This window comes from Euleptes europaea, chromosome 3, assembly GCF_029931775.1.
Source record: "Euleptes europaea isolate rEulEur1 chromosome 3, rEulEur1.hap1, whole genome shotgun sequence".
NCBI classification, from domain to species: Eukaryota; Metazoa; Chordata; class Lepidosauria; order Squamata; family Sphaerodactylidae; genus Euleptes; species Euleptes europaea.
Window position 1 is genome coordinate 62,934,997 of NC_079314.1, and position 16,584 is coordinate 62,951,580.

General features: G+C 42.4%; 1 protein-coding gene across 2 annotated transcripts in view; it reads left to right on the forward strand.

Annotated features, from left to right (window-relative positions):
• DOCK4 (dedicator of cytokinesis 4) overlaps positions 1–16,584 on the forward strand; it is a 296,938-nt gene that overhangs the window by 163,665 nt on the left and 116,689 nt on the right. For both annotated transcript variants that reach the window (XM_056846241.1, XM_056846242.1), the window contains exons 11-13: positions 1,989–2,121; positions 4,590–4,678; positions 14,558–14,683. In XM_056846241.1, coding sequence (XP_056702219.1) covers positions 1,989–2,121; positions 4,590–4,678; positions 14,558–14,683 — 348 coding nt within the window. The remainder of the gene's footprint in view (positions 1–1,988; positions 2,122–4,589; positions 4,679–14,557; positions 14,684–16,584) is intronic.

Below are 16,584 nucleotides of genomic sequence, written 5' to 3' on the forward strand. Positions count from 1 at the left end.
CAGAACATTAGCAGGTTTCCAATCAAGAATCCTCCTATGGTGGAGGCTGCTGTTTCCAAAAGGGTTCTCCCTGAAGACATAAAGATGAGCTCTTTCGCCTGCCCGGGAGCGCAGAGGCAGCCGCACGATGCCTGGTGTAACTGTAAAAGACGTGAACCAGCAGGCGTTTGTGAGGGGCCCTAGCTGCCTTCCTCAAAAAGTCAGGTAAACTGAAAGTACCAGAATGGGTGGACACTGTCAAACTAGCCAAGCACAAAGAACTGGCTCCCTATGTTGAGAACTGGTTCTATACTCGAGCTGCATCCACGGCTCGGCACCTGTACGTGGCAGTGCTGGAATGGCCTCATTACTACTTAACAAAACCAAATTGTATAATATCACAGTCCTATTTTAATAAGGTCACAGTAATGATCCATACCCACTGCTTCCCAACATACACATTCCTGTTCACATCAACCATATCTCCTAGCCAGCTCTTACCACTGACATCAATATGAGGATAGGGTTGCCAACATCCATGTAGTTGCTGGAGATCACCCACTATTACTACTGATTTACAGGTGACAGAGATCAGTTCACCTAGAGAAAATGGCTGCTTTGGAAGGTGGAATCTATGACATTTTACCCCATTGAAGTTCCTCTCCAAACCCTGCCCTCCTCAGGCTCCAACTGGAAACAAATGAGGATGTGACTAGGGTAGATTCACAGTGGAAAGAAGTCTTATATCAAATCAAGTTAACGATGACTGAGCCTGTGGGCTGAATGGGCTTAGGAGGCGCCCGGACCCCAACACCAGTGTCCATGCCACTTGCGCCGTGCAACACCGGCACGTACACCAGTGTTGGTGCCATTTGCACTGGACCCCCAAGACTGCCGTGGCAGCGCGGCTCTCAGATGCGGGCTCAGCCTCTCGCCGGCGTCCTGTCAGAGCAAGTCCTCATGCTGATGTCCCGGGAGGCATTCCCAGGGCGTTCTAGGGGGGCAGAGCTGCCAGTAGGCAGACTCCTAACCCCTTTCAGGCCGGGAACGCCCCCTTACACTTCAACAGTGCTGTGCCAGGTTATTGCTTTTCTCTATGGGGTTCCCCCCTTAATTTTTTCATTTTAAAATCCCCCCTTTCCCCCTGCAGCGGCCACTAAACTTCCTTGGAGGCACCGCGGCAGCCCCGTGGCCACGCCATCCCTAGCCGCTGCAGGGCTCAGGAATGAGAATTAATTAATAACTTAGATAGGAGTAATTAATAATAATAATATTTTGTTTTTAAAATTATCTTTTATGTATATTTAAATGTAATTTAATTCAATTGTTAGCAGTATCTTTACACCTAATACTTTTATTCTTTGGCCTGTATTTAGTAGTTCTATAAGTTAAAAAAAATAAAGAAAAATTGTCAGGAGGGAGTGTATTAGGTTTCAACAGGGCTTGAAATTGCTAAAAATCTGGGGTAGCCTCCTTCAGCTTAGTTTGACTGTCTCATAGAGGTCTGTATTTTGAATACAATTTAAAGATGGCAAGTGAAGTTACAGTGTTCTGCACCCCTGGTCTTTAATTAAGTCCTGCTGTTGAGAGAGAATCCACCAACAGCCTTAGCAGAGGGAGGCCCCAAGGAGAGCCCACCATTTCCCATCCTTACAGCAACCCCTTGACAGGATCAGTTCCCTGCAGGGAATGCCTGCCTCAGGATTGTATTTTGTATTGATGCAGCTCCGGTTTTTGTTAGCCGTCTACTGTTAGCATAGGAAGATGGAATACTGATTTAGTGAATAGTGAAAGCACTTTTATATATTTTGTCTTGTTATCGTGCAGGGGAGAGGGAAGACAAGACTGGAGGGATTTTTAAGCACATTTACGCAGTTAGAATCCACGAAAACGTTATTAAATTAACTGCAGATGTAGGCAAATTGGGTCCCCTCTACCTCCTTCTGTGCACATTTGGAAAGATGCTATTTAGCAGCTCATGTATCTTATTCTCATATGTTGTTTGACAGGCCGAATGGGAGCCGGTGAAAAGAAAAATTCTTGTAATGTACTGTACCGACGACCTTTTGGCTGTGCAGTCCTCAGCATAGCAGATCTACTGGCAGGCGACACAAAAGACGACCTTATCCTAAAAGTGTACATGTAAGAAAATGTATATCTGAAGTACGTTGCAACAGTCTCTGTGCAGAAATACCGAGGTCAAAATTTATCAGCAAAACTGAGTCTAGTGGTTTTTGAAATGTTTATCAACGGAAGCCGCAAATGAACGTTCACTTGTATATGTCTTTACTTGTATATGCAGCTATATATTCTGTTTTATATTTATACTCATTGTATTCTATTTTAGTCAGTTAACTATCTTGCATGGTGCAGTATGAGGTACCAAAAAACCAAGCTGTCAGAATTGTTATATTACAACTTCTTTTGTCTTAAATAAAAAGTATTGGGCATCAGGTTGGCCCCCTTCCCTTAGTCCATTGCAGCAAAAATGCAAAAGGGTCCTGTGAAACTGTAAACACTGTGGTATGAGCTCTTATGGGCACACTATGAATTCCAGTGAAGTAACCTTCTTGTACAGTTTGTTAATCTTTGTAGACAATCCAGGTAGTTAACAGTAACTATTTTTCATAATAGTTCTGCACAGTTTAAGCTGTTCTGTTTATAAATTAAAACGTCAATCTGTAATAGCTTTGTCCTAGCCTTGCAGTCTTCAACCTATGAGATGGGTCATGAAGCTGCAACTGCTGGGTTGTGAGCCCTATAAAAATGGCAGTGGGAAGTGTTGCCCCTGTTTGGTAGAATCTGTTGCTATAGTGTGTGTGCTTAGAGTACAAAGGCACTGCATATTCTTCCTTTGCATGCACATTGAGATGAGGCAAAATCAACTCCTTCCACAAAATATTCAGCTGGATCCACTCCATGGATTTTTGAAGATCGTTGAAGATAGTAGACAAATGAATATTTAGTGTGCTGGAAGTAGTGAAAAGAAGTATTTAGTTTCCTTCTGATCTTGGATGTGAAACTTGAGGCAACAGTTTGGGAAACAGGAGAAATGAACAAACTGAAATGTTATCCGCTATATATACCATCTTACTGATAAACAAATTCCCCCCCTGGCTATGTGGACTGGCAATCTGAACAGACTTAAGGGTATGTTTTGATGCATTAATGGCTCATAGTATAATGCAACTTGCAAATCCATGCATGATTATTCATTGAAGTTTGTGACCATGAAAGGGGAAAAAACTATATTTGAAGAAAGACATACCATGGGACCATAAAAAAAGAGCTGGATCTAGTGAGAGCAGATGTTTCCCTGCCTTTCCCAAGCACACAGGCATTTCCTCTGAAAACCCTCTTGTAGCGTCTGGACTCTGGAGAACCTTGTGAAGAAAATATGGAGCACTTTGGCAATGAAGGGGAGTGAGGAAAAATCAGTGCTCCCTCCAATGAAGAAAGTCACTAATAAAAGATTTTTACTTGATTCCCCCTCATTACTGCAGTGCATATACTGTAGTGGATTTTTTAAGGTAAAGCTCTCCCAAGTCTTCAAGAGAATTTTCAGAGCAGGCTGCTTGGGGAAGCAGCCAACTCCTTCCATAAAATGTTCCGCTGGATCCAACCCATGGATTTTCGTAGATTGGCTTAGTAGATGGAAAAGAATGTTTACTTTTCATGGATGCAATGACAAGGAATATTTAATTTTTCTTCATACCTTAAATGTGAAAAATGAGGCAACATCTTGGGAAACAGTGTAAATGCACAAACTGAAATGTTATCAACTATACACCCTGGAGACTTGAGTTACTTTCAGTTTTAGATATTGGACTGTGAATCTACTAGTGTCTCAAAGTCGGTCCTCAAGACAGATGTATCCCCTTAGTGTGTTGAATTACAGATGCTGGAAGCTGTGGCTTTGAGGACACTTTCATGTGATGGTGCATTGGTAGCATAATTTTTAATTTACACTAATTGTATGAGAGTGCAGTTTAAAGTATTCTCTGTTGGATTCCTCAGTGATAAAGAAATTTTCTGGCTAATTGTGCTCTCCTTTGAGAATTCAGCTATTCACTTGTGAAGTGGCCTTCAATTCTTTATTGTAAAAAGTATGAAAGACTTATGTGCTTCTTGTACAAAATTGGTGATAATACCCACATTCAAAGTACTTTCCTCTTTTCAGTAAACACTCTGATAAGTTATGTTACAGTACAATTTTTGTTGACCTTAAGTTAGGGCCAGTGTCTTCTAATATCTTTAAGACTACTAGGAAAGAGGTTGCTGTACAATACAGAAAAAAAGAAGAGATCTGTACATTAGCTGCGATGTGGGGTGTGTGGTCCTTGACCACACAGCAAGCATTCATTTGGTTGCCATACCAACGAATTAGTTGCATTCTCTTATTTACCTTTTAAACCAAATTTCTTCTGTGCAGAGTACCTTACAGTCTTATTAGCAAAACTCCAGGTACTAGTTGATTAGGGATGAAAGATGCAGATTTATTTTATCTTCTGTCTTTAATTACTTTGAGAGGGACCCCCCTGAGTTCACTATATTAGCTAATGGAAAACATCTGCTCTCATTTGAATTGAGAACTGTTACTCTTTTTACAGGTGCAACACAGAGAGTGACTGGTACCAGATCCATGAAAACATCATCAGAAAGCTAAATGCTCGTTATAACTTAACAGGATCCAATGCTGGTAAGTTTCATCTTCCTGGTTTTTCTTGGCAAAGTTTGAAGAGACAGTGTGGAGCAGCAGACAGTAGTTTGGGGGTTGGATGTGGTAAACCCATCTTCAAATTCTAGCTCTTCTATGAAGTTCTCTGTATAGTCTTGGAGAATTCTGAGTTACTTCACAGCATTCTTGAAACCAAATGCTCTAAATTACTTATAGTTTGTTCCTGTTCAAATCTTAGTTTAACTGAGGTAACTGTGCACAGTCTGACAGTTTTGAACTCTCAAAAGCCATTTTCCCTCACTTAAAAGTTAAAAACTTAAAACTTAAAAACTTTAGATGTAAAAATACATTACCAATTTCTAGGCCTCCACATATTATCTTTTGCGGTCCTAAGGGCAGAATGGCCCCACAATGGAAAAGGGGGGGGAATACAAATACACCAGAAATGGGTTAACAAAGGCCACTGCTTTATTGATTACAGTAGATGGAGCATTGGCGAGGCATAGGGCACGAATTGAGGCATCGGGTGACCATCCTATCAGCCGATGAAACAATCCCCAACAGGAACTGGTATGGTAAACCAGTGGTTCCATTTGGGCATAGACCTCTAAGTGGTACCTTTGCTATCCGGGAGTGGAGTCACACGACAGCCCCTGAGCTGGGCATCTGTGGTAAACCTAGGGGGTCCCCCAAGTCTGCAGAAAAACCTGTTGGGGGTCATTGTGCCCCCTAACTGTGGATTTAAGTATCCCCAGGAAGGGAGTTGACTTGGGAATTAGAACTAAAACAACTGCTTATATTAAAGTCAAAAGTAAGAGTAACAGATCAGAGAAAACAGCCAACTTACCAAACCTTGCTTTCAACAACAGCTCAAAAGGTTTCTCAAACTGCAACCAACTTTTTGAAAACTGCAGCTGGGCTCATTAAAAAGAGTCAGTGATGTTACACTGGGTCTATTAATCCTTATCTAACAAAAACCTCAAAACAAAACATTATCAAAGTACATCCAATTAAAACCAAAGCTAAGATAAACATAAAAACAAGGACAGCAGTTGAAACAAAAAGCAGGAAACAGGACACCAAAAAAACAAAAGTGTTTTTACTCATTGGTGGAAAATGCTGATAGAAGGGGACAAATTGATATCTTCAGGTAGGGAGTTCCATAATTTTGGTGCTTTGACCAAGAAGGTCATTTTTCAGGTTGTTACCCCTCTAGCCTCAGAAAACGGGGGCACCCAAAGCAGGACTTCAGATGATTTCTATAATGGTTGGGCTGCTTTCTAAGGGAATTGACGCTCCTTAAAGACTGTTGGTCCCAAATTGTATGGGGCTCTAAAGGTTAATGCTAGGGCCTTATAATGGGCCTGGAAACACCTTGTGCACTCAGAGATGTTTTTTTTTTTAATATTTGTAACTTGGCAGTCCTTCAAGAGATGTTCACTTGCTGTTAGATATAACCTGAATGGTGTGTTTAAGGCAGCGCTAACTGAAATAGCAAAAAGATTTTCCTAATATGCTTAAGAAGCTGACTTTTAATCTTCACCTGAGTTTTGCTGATTGACTGTCATATACTCAGTAACCAAAGTGAACAGTATATTGCACAATGACTGATACTCACATGTCAATACTTAGCAAGGACTGGATTGGTTAGCATACCTCTGTTTTCTCTGATGTATCAAATGTTCAGGGCTTAATCCCTAGTCTCTCCTATGTGAGTCCCCACTCCCCAGTGTGATGAAATCTGAGCAGCTAGCATGTTGGAAACTACAAGTTAGATCCAAGCCAGAGCCACAAAATATAATCCATTAAACATTTCTTACCGGAGAATGGCTTTTTCTCTGGCTCTCTTTATTTTGAACTTTTTAGTAGTGAGCATCTTTCTTCTCACACAAGCCAGACCAGGGCTCCATGCACACACTGATGGATTTTTCACGATTATTATGCAACAGCAGTCATTTCCAACTGGGTTGGCTTGTCCACACACAAAAATTCAGTTGTGAATATTACAACAGTAGTGCAATACCCAGTGATGTTGGGATGTAGCCGTGAGTGGAATTTTTGGCATGTGAGAGAAGAGATCACTGCAGCATAACAAATGGGAGTCTTTTGACACCTGAAAAGCTGCACTTTTTTTGAGCACATGCCAGAATTAAAAGTTGTTCTTCTTTAAGGTGCAGTACTGGTCTGGGTTTGTTTTTTGCTGTTGCAGGGCTAACATGACTTTCCTTCTGGAATTTATTACTCTTCTATGTAATTATTCATCTGATCCCGCTTCCTCTTAAATCTTTCTCTTACTAGCTTCAAAGATGGATCAGCTGCACTTAAAGTGTTATGTTTCATACACACTATGAATAGCATTCATACAATAAGAGCACTTTTGTTTAATTACTTCACACTCCAGTGACAGGATATTAATCTGCCATTTAAATCCTTCATTACACTTCGGTGACAAGGGGATTATGTACATTATATTTTGATGTGTTTAAGCTTCAGTTGTCACTGAGGGCTGCCATTTGAAAGAAACTCAAAGCAGGAATGATGCTGAGATGTTGTGATTCAACGTAAATTCACCCAGCATGAAAGAATCTATCTTTGTTCTCAATAAATGAAAAGCTTGGGCAACTGAACTTTGATGGAGAATTTTGTTTGCCAATTATTGCTCAATTAGTTTTAATGATAACTTGACAATGGAAGAGAATTAGTTTGAAGTTCAACTATTACAGAGCAATCCATAAAAGGGGGGGATTGGCTTCAGTGCTGGCTTGACCCCAGTGGTGGCGTAAGTGCCACTTGCGCCAGCTAGATGGGCACCTGCGCTGCCGCAGGGATACTTACGCCAGCACCGGGGAGCACTGCAGCAGCGCAAGCCATGGGCACTGGTGCAGACATGCCGGCAACATTCCTTTGGCGCAAGGACTCGCGCTGATGCCAAAGGGGGTGTTTTCAGGGTTTTCCCGAGGGTGGAGCCTTGTTGCCCCCCAAATGCTTCTTTTGCCAGCGTGAACTTGAGCCAGCAAAACTGCTCAATGGAGTAGTTTCACGGGTTTTGTAAAAATTACATTTGCGGCTTGCATTTTTGGCCCTGCAAGCTGCTTAGGAGTCGGCATGACTGCGCTGTCTCTGGGTGCCCCAAACTATCCCCCCTTCAGGATTGCTCTGCCCGAGTGTGCTTTTCAAGTTAAAAAAAAAGTTACACATATGTCTAGTACTTTGTAAAATATGGGATATTGTCTCTAGATTTTGTTTTAAAATCAAGACTAAGATACACTAGTGACAATCTCAAACAAAGAATTCCTGGGTTGAAACTTTCCTTGTGGCTGAGGTGTTACTGTTGGCCAACTGACCAGCCAGCCATTGTATGGCCAAGCAGGAGGCCCCTCTTCTTTCTGGCCTCCAGTACGCTGGATGCTGTTTGGGCTGCATCTGAGACAGGGCCGGATTTAGGTTTGATGAGGCCCTAAGCTATTGAAGGCAATGGGGCCCTTTATATGTCCAGCTGTCCTTTGTCAACAACAAATTGTCGCAGTTTTTTGTGTTGAATATATGCTATATGGTAATTTATGGACCTAATAGGTATCTAAAGCCATTTGCACATAACAAAATATGCAGGCGGGGTCCATTACTTACATCATAGGAGCCTACACAACACAAAACACTGTTGCTGTATGTAGGTTTTATTTTATTTGTTTTTTATCTTATATTTTGGAAATGTACATCCAGGTTTTTTTTTCCTTTAAATTTTTGGGGGGCCCCCAAGAGAGTGGGGCCCTAAGCTATAGCTTGTTAAGCTTATAAGTAAATCTGGCACTGATCTGAGACATGCCTGGGGCACTCTGGGCCATGTAGTACATTTAGATTCAAACACATAATCCAAAGTTCTTGGGAAAAGAGACAGAAGGCAGAAAGTATTAAAGTGGGAGGAGACTTTCAGACTTCTGATTGGCCAGTAGGCCAGGTGCCGGGTCCAAGGGAGTCTAAAGAAGCACCTGCTGGGAAGGCAATGAGCACTGCAGCTGGAGGCTCACCCCAGAAAGAAATGGGTAAGGTGTGGCTCACAGGAGATGGAGCCAAGGCAGGGCTAGAATGCCTGCTGGGGCTTGCAGCAGGCACAGAGGTGTGAGGGGAGCACCAGTGAAGTGGCAGCGGAAGAGCAGAATGCACAAGCGAAGGTCAAGGAGGATCCCTAGGGGCTGGCACTGGTTAAAGGGACCAGCAGGTGAAACAGGTGTTTAGATATTTGTAGGTACACATAGGCTCGGTTCAGAAATTAGATTAAACCGTCATTTCTTTTAACTATGTCATACCAGGATTGCTTCCACACATTACGCTGTTGTTTTCTATAGCAATCCTTCATAACCGGATTTTTTGTGTGGACAGAGCTAATCCAGTTGCAAAGGAAAGCTATAGAGTAATCTGATGATGTACTGATGTGGTCCAAGATTCAGTTGCACATAATTACTGAAATCATGGCCAATGTTGGTTTCATTGCTGTCACCTTGTAGTTGGAGAGGGCAGCACTGGGAAACAAATAGGATTAATCCAGGATGTCTGCATTCACACATCACAGGAATCAGTAGTTAAAGCTTACTATGGTTAATAAACTGATTTGGAGCCCTGGTTGCAGACACTGGCTTGATGGGCCCTAATTTACTAGACTTACTAGACTGGCTCATGTTCAAACACATTTTCACCACAGTTAAATTACACCGTGCTTTTGTATAATATCTGAACTGAACCATATTCTTCCTCCTGCAGTATGAATTACATTCCTTCTGGAATTCATTCTTAGTTATGATTGATGCCATTCTCCACAGCAATTTTTCATGCAAACATTTTTATCCAAACTGGCTCTCTCACGAATGAAGTAGTCACCTTTTTCAGCCCTTTACATCCAGTTAGGATACAACTGGTCTTGTTGGTATACAAGAAGAGTTGGTTTTTATACCCTGCTTTTCTCTAGGTGGGGCGGAGAAAGTTCTGAGAGAACGGTGACTAGCACAAGGTCATTGAGCAGGCTTCATGTGGAAGAGAGGGGAATTAAACCTCTTAACCACTACACAACGTTGGGGGAAAAGGGTTCCCAATTCACCAATAAAGACAGACTGTTCATGGCCATGTGTGCTTGTTTTAAAGGGAAGGATTCAGGTAAATTGAGTCAGGGCAATGACCTCATTGTTGCTTGGTGTTATCACTTAATGTGAGCTGGAAGGTTTGCAGCCATACTGCAGATTATAGTGAGACCGAACGCCTTCTCAAACCAGGATCTTGATTTCTGGTTAATACAATATGATTTAATTTTTTTTAAGATTAAAAATGGAAAATTTTGAAGAAATGAGAAAATAGTAGCGCAAAGCCAACATACGAAAGGATCTTTAAAAAAACCAATACAATATAATTAATGAACTGAGCACTAAGTCATGATTTTGAATAAGCATTTAGTCAGAGGAGGTGGTGGGAAGGCATGGCAATTTCTTTGAGGAAGCTTGGCCAGCAATGTTTGAGAAATGCTGTTCTAGCTTATGTTGCATGCTCTATGGAATTTGACATAATACAAGGACATTTACCTGATACGTAATGTTGTTAATGCCTGTGCATTTTTGCCTGTACATTAAGTGTGTGTGTGTGTGTGTGTGTGTGTGAAGAGGCATCTCAACAAACAGGTTACAGCTTTTATCTTGGACTTCTCATGCCTATACACTGATTACTCAGATTTTGGGAAACAGTTAAAAAAGAAGAGCATACTCAAGCAACTTTAAATATGAGGACAGTTTCCCATGGTTTTGCTACTTGAGCATCATCAAAAAATAGAAGCCAGGATTGGGCGATGCTGATGTAAGATGTAGATAAGATCTGGCTCAGTTCCTAGAGATTCCCGTTGAGTTTTGTAATTCAGATGAAATGGACTGTACTTTGTAGTAGAGCTGTTGAGACCCTTATCCAGATGGTATGCCACCAAGGGCAGGTGTAGCCCATCCAAACGTTTCTCTGGTACATCCAGTTATTTTTATTCTTTATACATCAGCAGCTGCTTCTCATCCCTGTGGGCAAAAAAATTTTTTTGTTACCTGTTAAGCAGGTATGAAGCTCTGGCTTTTTCTTTGATTCCTTTGTTTCCTTTGCTCTTCTATATTTGGCCAGTCACTAAGTCATACCTCTTCCTCCTGTATAATACCGCGAAATACAACCCTTCTTTTCCATTCCCCTCAGCAAAAATCATCTCATGTTCAATCAATCCTTGGTGATTGCTATATCCTTTTCCTCTCTGACCTTCCATTGTTAAGCTTCAGTCTTCTCATTAGAACTCTGCCACAAAATTATTCTTCTTTCTCTTCATTCAGACTATGTGGTGCCTGTCCTTAAATCCTTAGACGGGTTTCCTGCTTACTCCCAACACAAGCACCTCAACTTTATCTTCAAAGCCTACCCACTTGTCTCCACCCTTGTATTCTGATATAGCCCTGCTGTAACTCTTCACTCCTCCAGTTGTCACACACAACCATGTAAAGGTCTCCTACTCGGTCCTTTCTCTTGCTCCTTGAAACCCAAACAAAGTTTTCTGGGAAGACTTTGTCTTGGCCACTTTGTCCTCATCTGCTACTGAAACTAAGCCCAAATATATATTTTACTTGGATCAGGGATTATATAATACAAAGTAAAATACTGTTTTACAGCCGATATGACAATGGAGGCAAAACCTGCCCCTGTCATTACATGGCCTCACTTTTACCATCAGAGGCCCAAAGTGAGGAGGTGCATAAAATTAGGGTCACTGAATCACAGAGGGTTGCCTTCCACAACTTCCTGCCCATCCTAATGGGAGCCATTTTGCTGGGTTTTTATATATTTTTCAGAGTATGAACCACTGCTGTTCAGTGCCCACTTCTGCTTTTGTGAGTCAGGAGCTACAAATTTCTATTCTCATTTCTTTCACTTCGTACAGTACAACGTATTATATTTCCCTTCTCATTACCTGCACCGGCTGGAGTAATTTAGTGCAGCCATGTATCCGTCCACTGTCTGCGCAGCTGGGTGCTCACGCAGTTCTTGCCTCCATACACTATCTTATGCTTTGCTTACATTCTAATGCAGTGAAATTCTGGCAGATTGGGAAGGTGTTTAGATACATTGTTACAACAATCTGCAACTTTTAATCAGCCAGATAACATTTTGATGGGGTTGCCATAAGCATAGCCACGTGGCTGCTTTTTAAGAGCGAAACTGGCATGGTAATTTGACAGGAATCGTTTTAATGAAAACTGTTATGTAGGTCAACTGGAATCTACTTTATGCTTTAACTCTGTTATTAGCAAGTTGGTCCTGTTCACTGGCGCTTCTCTACCTTAAAAATAACAACAAAGTATTTTATTTATTAAAATTACCTCCACTGGTTACTACTAAATTGTGTGGTAGATTTTTTTAAAACAACGGTGCCTCTCTGTCTGATGGTAGAGCATGCTCCAGGGAAGCCTGGATCATCAAAATGAACATGGCTGCACAAAAATGTTAGCTTGTTCCCTGTCAAACTTAACAGAAATAAAGTCTCTTAATTCATATTTTGAAGTCCTGTTTCTCTAAATCATTCAAGGGCTTTGTTATATCTTCATAGTCATTTGAATTTAAAGCACATGGTAACTAGTTGAGTGTAACACTCCTGACATGGTATTAATATCTCGATGGCAACACTATCGTATTCTCAACACAGAGATTTTTAACTGTTGAAATATTTTCTTTGCTCATGTAAGTTGACTTGGGGACAAGCTACATGAGTTGCATTGTAATTTAAGATTCCAAAACAGCTGAAGAGAGTGTGAATTGGGGCTACTATGTTGGTAAAGTTGCCAACCTCCAGGTACTAGCTGGAGATCTCCTGCTATTTCAACTGATCTCCAGCCGATAGAGATCAGTTTACCTGGGAAAAATGGCTGCTTTCGCAAATGGACTCTATGGCATTGAGGTCCCTCCCCTTCCCAAACCCTGCCCTCCTCAGGCTCCACCCCAAAAACCTCCTGCCAGTGGTGAAGAAGGACCTGGCAACCCTATGTGTTGGGGCAGAAAGGTAAGGTTGCCAGGCCATGTCTGCAAACTGGTGGGAGGGTTAGGGGTGAGGACATGGAGAACTTACATTGTCTGTACTGCTATGTCACTTCCAGGGAAAACCCAGAACTAATGTAGGGTGGTTCTTGGAATCGCTAGAAATTGTATGGCAAAACAGTGGAGTTTCTGGCAATTCTTAGAGCTACCCTACATCACTTCTGGTTTTTATCTGGAGGTGACAAAGTAGCACAGTTGCCCCCATCATTAAAAAAAAATCTTTCTTTTGCTGCTACATGGGGTGGCAGCGGCACCACACCTTGGGCTGGCAGCGGGAGGCCTGCTGCCATAGCAGAAGGCGTGGCAGCCCTACAACTTAACTTGTTCCCTCCTGCATTATTTCTTGAAATAAAATCACACACCCTGACCTTCTATTAGAAATAAAATCACATATCCTGACCTTCTATTAGAAGGTCAGTAAAGAAAGAAGATAGGTGTGAATTTTCTGTTTGTTCATAAGGGTGGTGATTTCTTTCAGGGAGATCTAGAGGGGCTCTGGAACCACACAACAATGCGGTTATGAGATCTAGAGGAGCTCTGGAACCACACAACAATGCGATTATGAAGTCATAGTCAGTGACATGAAAAATGTGCATCCAGTAAGGCATTCTTTCTAGAAAACAAATGTTAACCCAGATTAACATTAACATACCTTTGCAAAGTAACAAGTAAAACATGTAATATTCATTGGGTGCAATTTTAACCAGAAGTTATTTCTTCAACAAAACAACCTGGACAAGTCTTACACGAAAAGTCATTTCGGTGTATTTGGACACTAATCCAGTACATGCCTGGTCTCTGTGGTCTTGGTATTTACTGAAAGCTTATTCACTTTCTGTGAAGATGAGTTTGCATACACTGTATTTGCTAGGTTCACAGGTTTGGGGAGTTCCTTGATTTGTTACACTCTAAGGAAAAGCAGGATGCAGCAATAGTCAGGAAAACATGTCAGCAAACCTACTTGGAAAGAAGATTTTATTATATGTGGTCCTGACAACTCTCATTCATATGTAAGTCTTCTGTATTGTGTTGGTGGGATTGCCTTTAACAATAATCCTGAAACTCCAGTCAGCATATTATTCTTGCATTTACCTGTCAGCTGTAGCATCATCTTCAAGGACACTTATTTCTACTTATAGAGCTCTAAACTACTTGGATTCAAAAGCTATGAAGTTTGGTGCCATCCTTATTTATTTCCTTATCTGGCATCTCAACACGATCAACAAAATAGACTATGAGCACTATTTGATATCTACACATTATGTTCAGACAAGAAGGGCTCTTGTGTCTCATTAGAGAGTCAGTATGATATCGTGGTTAGAGTGTTGAACTAGGATCTGAGAGTCCCAGGTTTGAATCCCCACTCTGCCATGGAAGCTTGCTGGGTGACCTGGGGTCATTCACACACTCTCAGCCTATCCTACTCCACAGGGTTATTGTGAGGATAAAGTGGAGAAGGGGAGAGCAAGGTAAGCACCTTTGGATCCCCATTAGGGAGAAAGACAGGGCACAAATGAATAAAATAAGCAAATACATAACTAGTCCTGATGTGGAAGAGCCATGATCAGGGTCTCCCCTTTTTTTTTTTAACTGAAAAAATTATTCTCTCAGGAATAATAGCCCCAAGAAAACAGATGGGATGGCATCCTTAATCTACACCAAGCCTGTGTCTCAGAAGATGTGTGCCATTTCTCTGGTTTTCTTGATAGTGTTTCTATGTCAACATGGTGTTTCCATACCAACATGTTCAATGAATGTGTCCCACCTTTCTCATCTGTCAGTTTTCTGTCATGTTTTCTCTCTTTATAGGCCTGGCTGTGTCTCTTCAGCTGCTGCATGGAGACATTGAACAAATCAGAAGGGAGTATACATCCATGTTTACCCATGGTGTATCGATAACAAGGAAGCTGGGTTTTTCCAATATTATCATGCCTGGTAAGTTAATGAAAAAGGTGATTCATGGCCATTAGGGGGGATTCTTTAGGAGTGTAAGGCATTTAAAGACTGTCAGCTGCTGTTGTAAAAAAGGCCACATGGCTTCCTTATTCCACATCTTATTCCAGGGATGGGGAACCTCAGGTCCGGGGGCCGTATGTGGCCCCCGAGGACATTTTTGTGGCCCTCGGGAGCTCTGGGGCCTTGCCACGGAGGCGTGGCACAGGGCGGCCCTCCCTGAGGGTGTTCCTGGGGCCACGGCTTGCAGGGGCACTGCGGAGCCCTTTGGACCTCCTCTCGCCGACTGATGGCTGTTGGTCGGCGAGAGGAGGGGGAGGGACGCTTCCCCCAAGGCTGCCCCCTATAGCTGCAGCGTGCAGGAACGCCAGGGCACACTGTAAGCCCCTCTTGCTGCCTGTCAGCTGTTGAGCAGCGAGAGGGAGAGGGGGAAAGAGGCCCGCGGCTCCCAGCGGAGAGCATGCGCACAGGAGCCGATCGGGCTTTGGGGGGCCTTTTGTGCACTCTGGGGGTGGGAGGGCATGGAGCCTGGGGCCAGGTCGAGTGGGGCCAGCGGGTGTGTGTGGGGGGGCAGGCTTTTCTCTCTCCCTCTCTTTCTGTCTCTTTCTTTGTCTGTCTCCCTCCGTCCGTTTCTTTCTCCCCCTCTTTCCATTTCTTTCTCCCTCTCTCCCTTTTCCTCTTTCTCTGTTTTTCTTCCTCCCTTGCTGATCGACTGTGGGCTGCGCCCCCCGGCGCCTTGTTTGCTCGGGCCCACCGCTGGCTGCCCTCCCGCCTGGTAGTGGGGGAGGAGCGGGGGCGCCCTCCAGGCCTTCTCTGCATGGCTCCCCTGGGGTTGCCAACCTCCAGGTGGTGGCCGGACACTTGGCAACCCTAGCCTCTCCCCCCACCACCACCAGGAGATCTACACCTGGTATGGCCCCCAAATGATGTTATAAATGTGCAAATGGCCCTTGGCAGGAAAAAGGTTCCCCATCCCTGTCTTATTCCATGAAAAATAAGGGTCATGACATTCTGTTTAAAATGAGTTTGTCTGGATTGAAATAAAGTAAATCTCCACTTAGAGCATATTGTAGACCCTTGATTGTAGAAAGTGGTGGATGATGATAGGAAGATCCACTTTTTCATCGGATTCCCTTTTGTTTGGTATTTTGTATCTTTTTGCCATTTTTAATTGTGATTTTGAACAGGCTCATGTAGAACGGAAATTGCTTTAAAAGTGGTAGGAGTTAATTAAATGCTTAGGATTGTGATGCTCTGAATGTGCAAGTCTTTGAGACCATCAAATACATTCAAATGAACTTATTGTCTGTGCAGTAAATCTTCATTAAAAGTTGGTAAGTAAAACCATAGGGAAAAGGAGACTGGGACAGGTTAAACAAAAGAGAACAGATTCAGCCTATGCAGCAAGCAATGGTCTCCCAGGGAAGCATGATTTGATATTGAAAGGGAAAACCAAGGATTTAGGTTACCATGATAGGAAGTAAGAAGATCCAGTGAATAGTGTAGCATAGCATCAAAACGTTTGATTTTAGTTGCCTGGGAAGCAGCCTGGCCCTGAGATTTAGTTCTTAGACCAGGAATGTTTGGCAAGAATTCTAGGAATTCTACCTCAGGCAATCAAAAAGATGGTAGCTATAAATCATTAAATCCAGACACAGCAAATACTGGCAGGAGGTTGCCAATTCCCACTGCTGGGTGTTTGGAGACTATTACACATATAATTATTAATATCACAGATTTATACAGTCAAATTCACATTTTGGAGGGTTTTTTAAATCCTAAGATTCTTCATTTTATTATAGCAGCTAGATAGTATTCGGTTTTGGGGTTTATGTATATTGTAAATAACACCTAGGGCTAAAAGGTTAATATTCTATTGTATA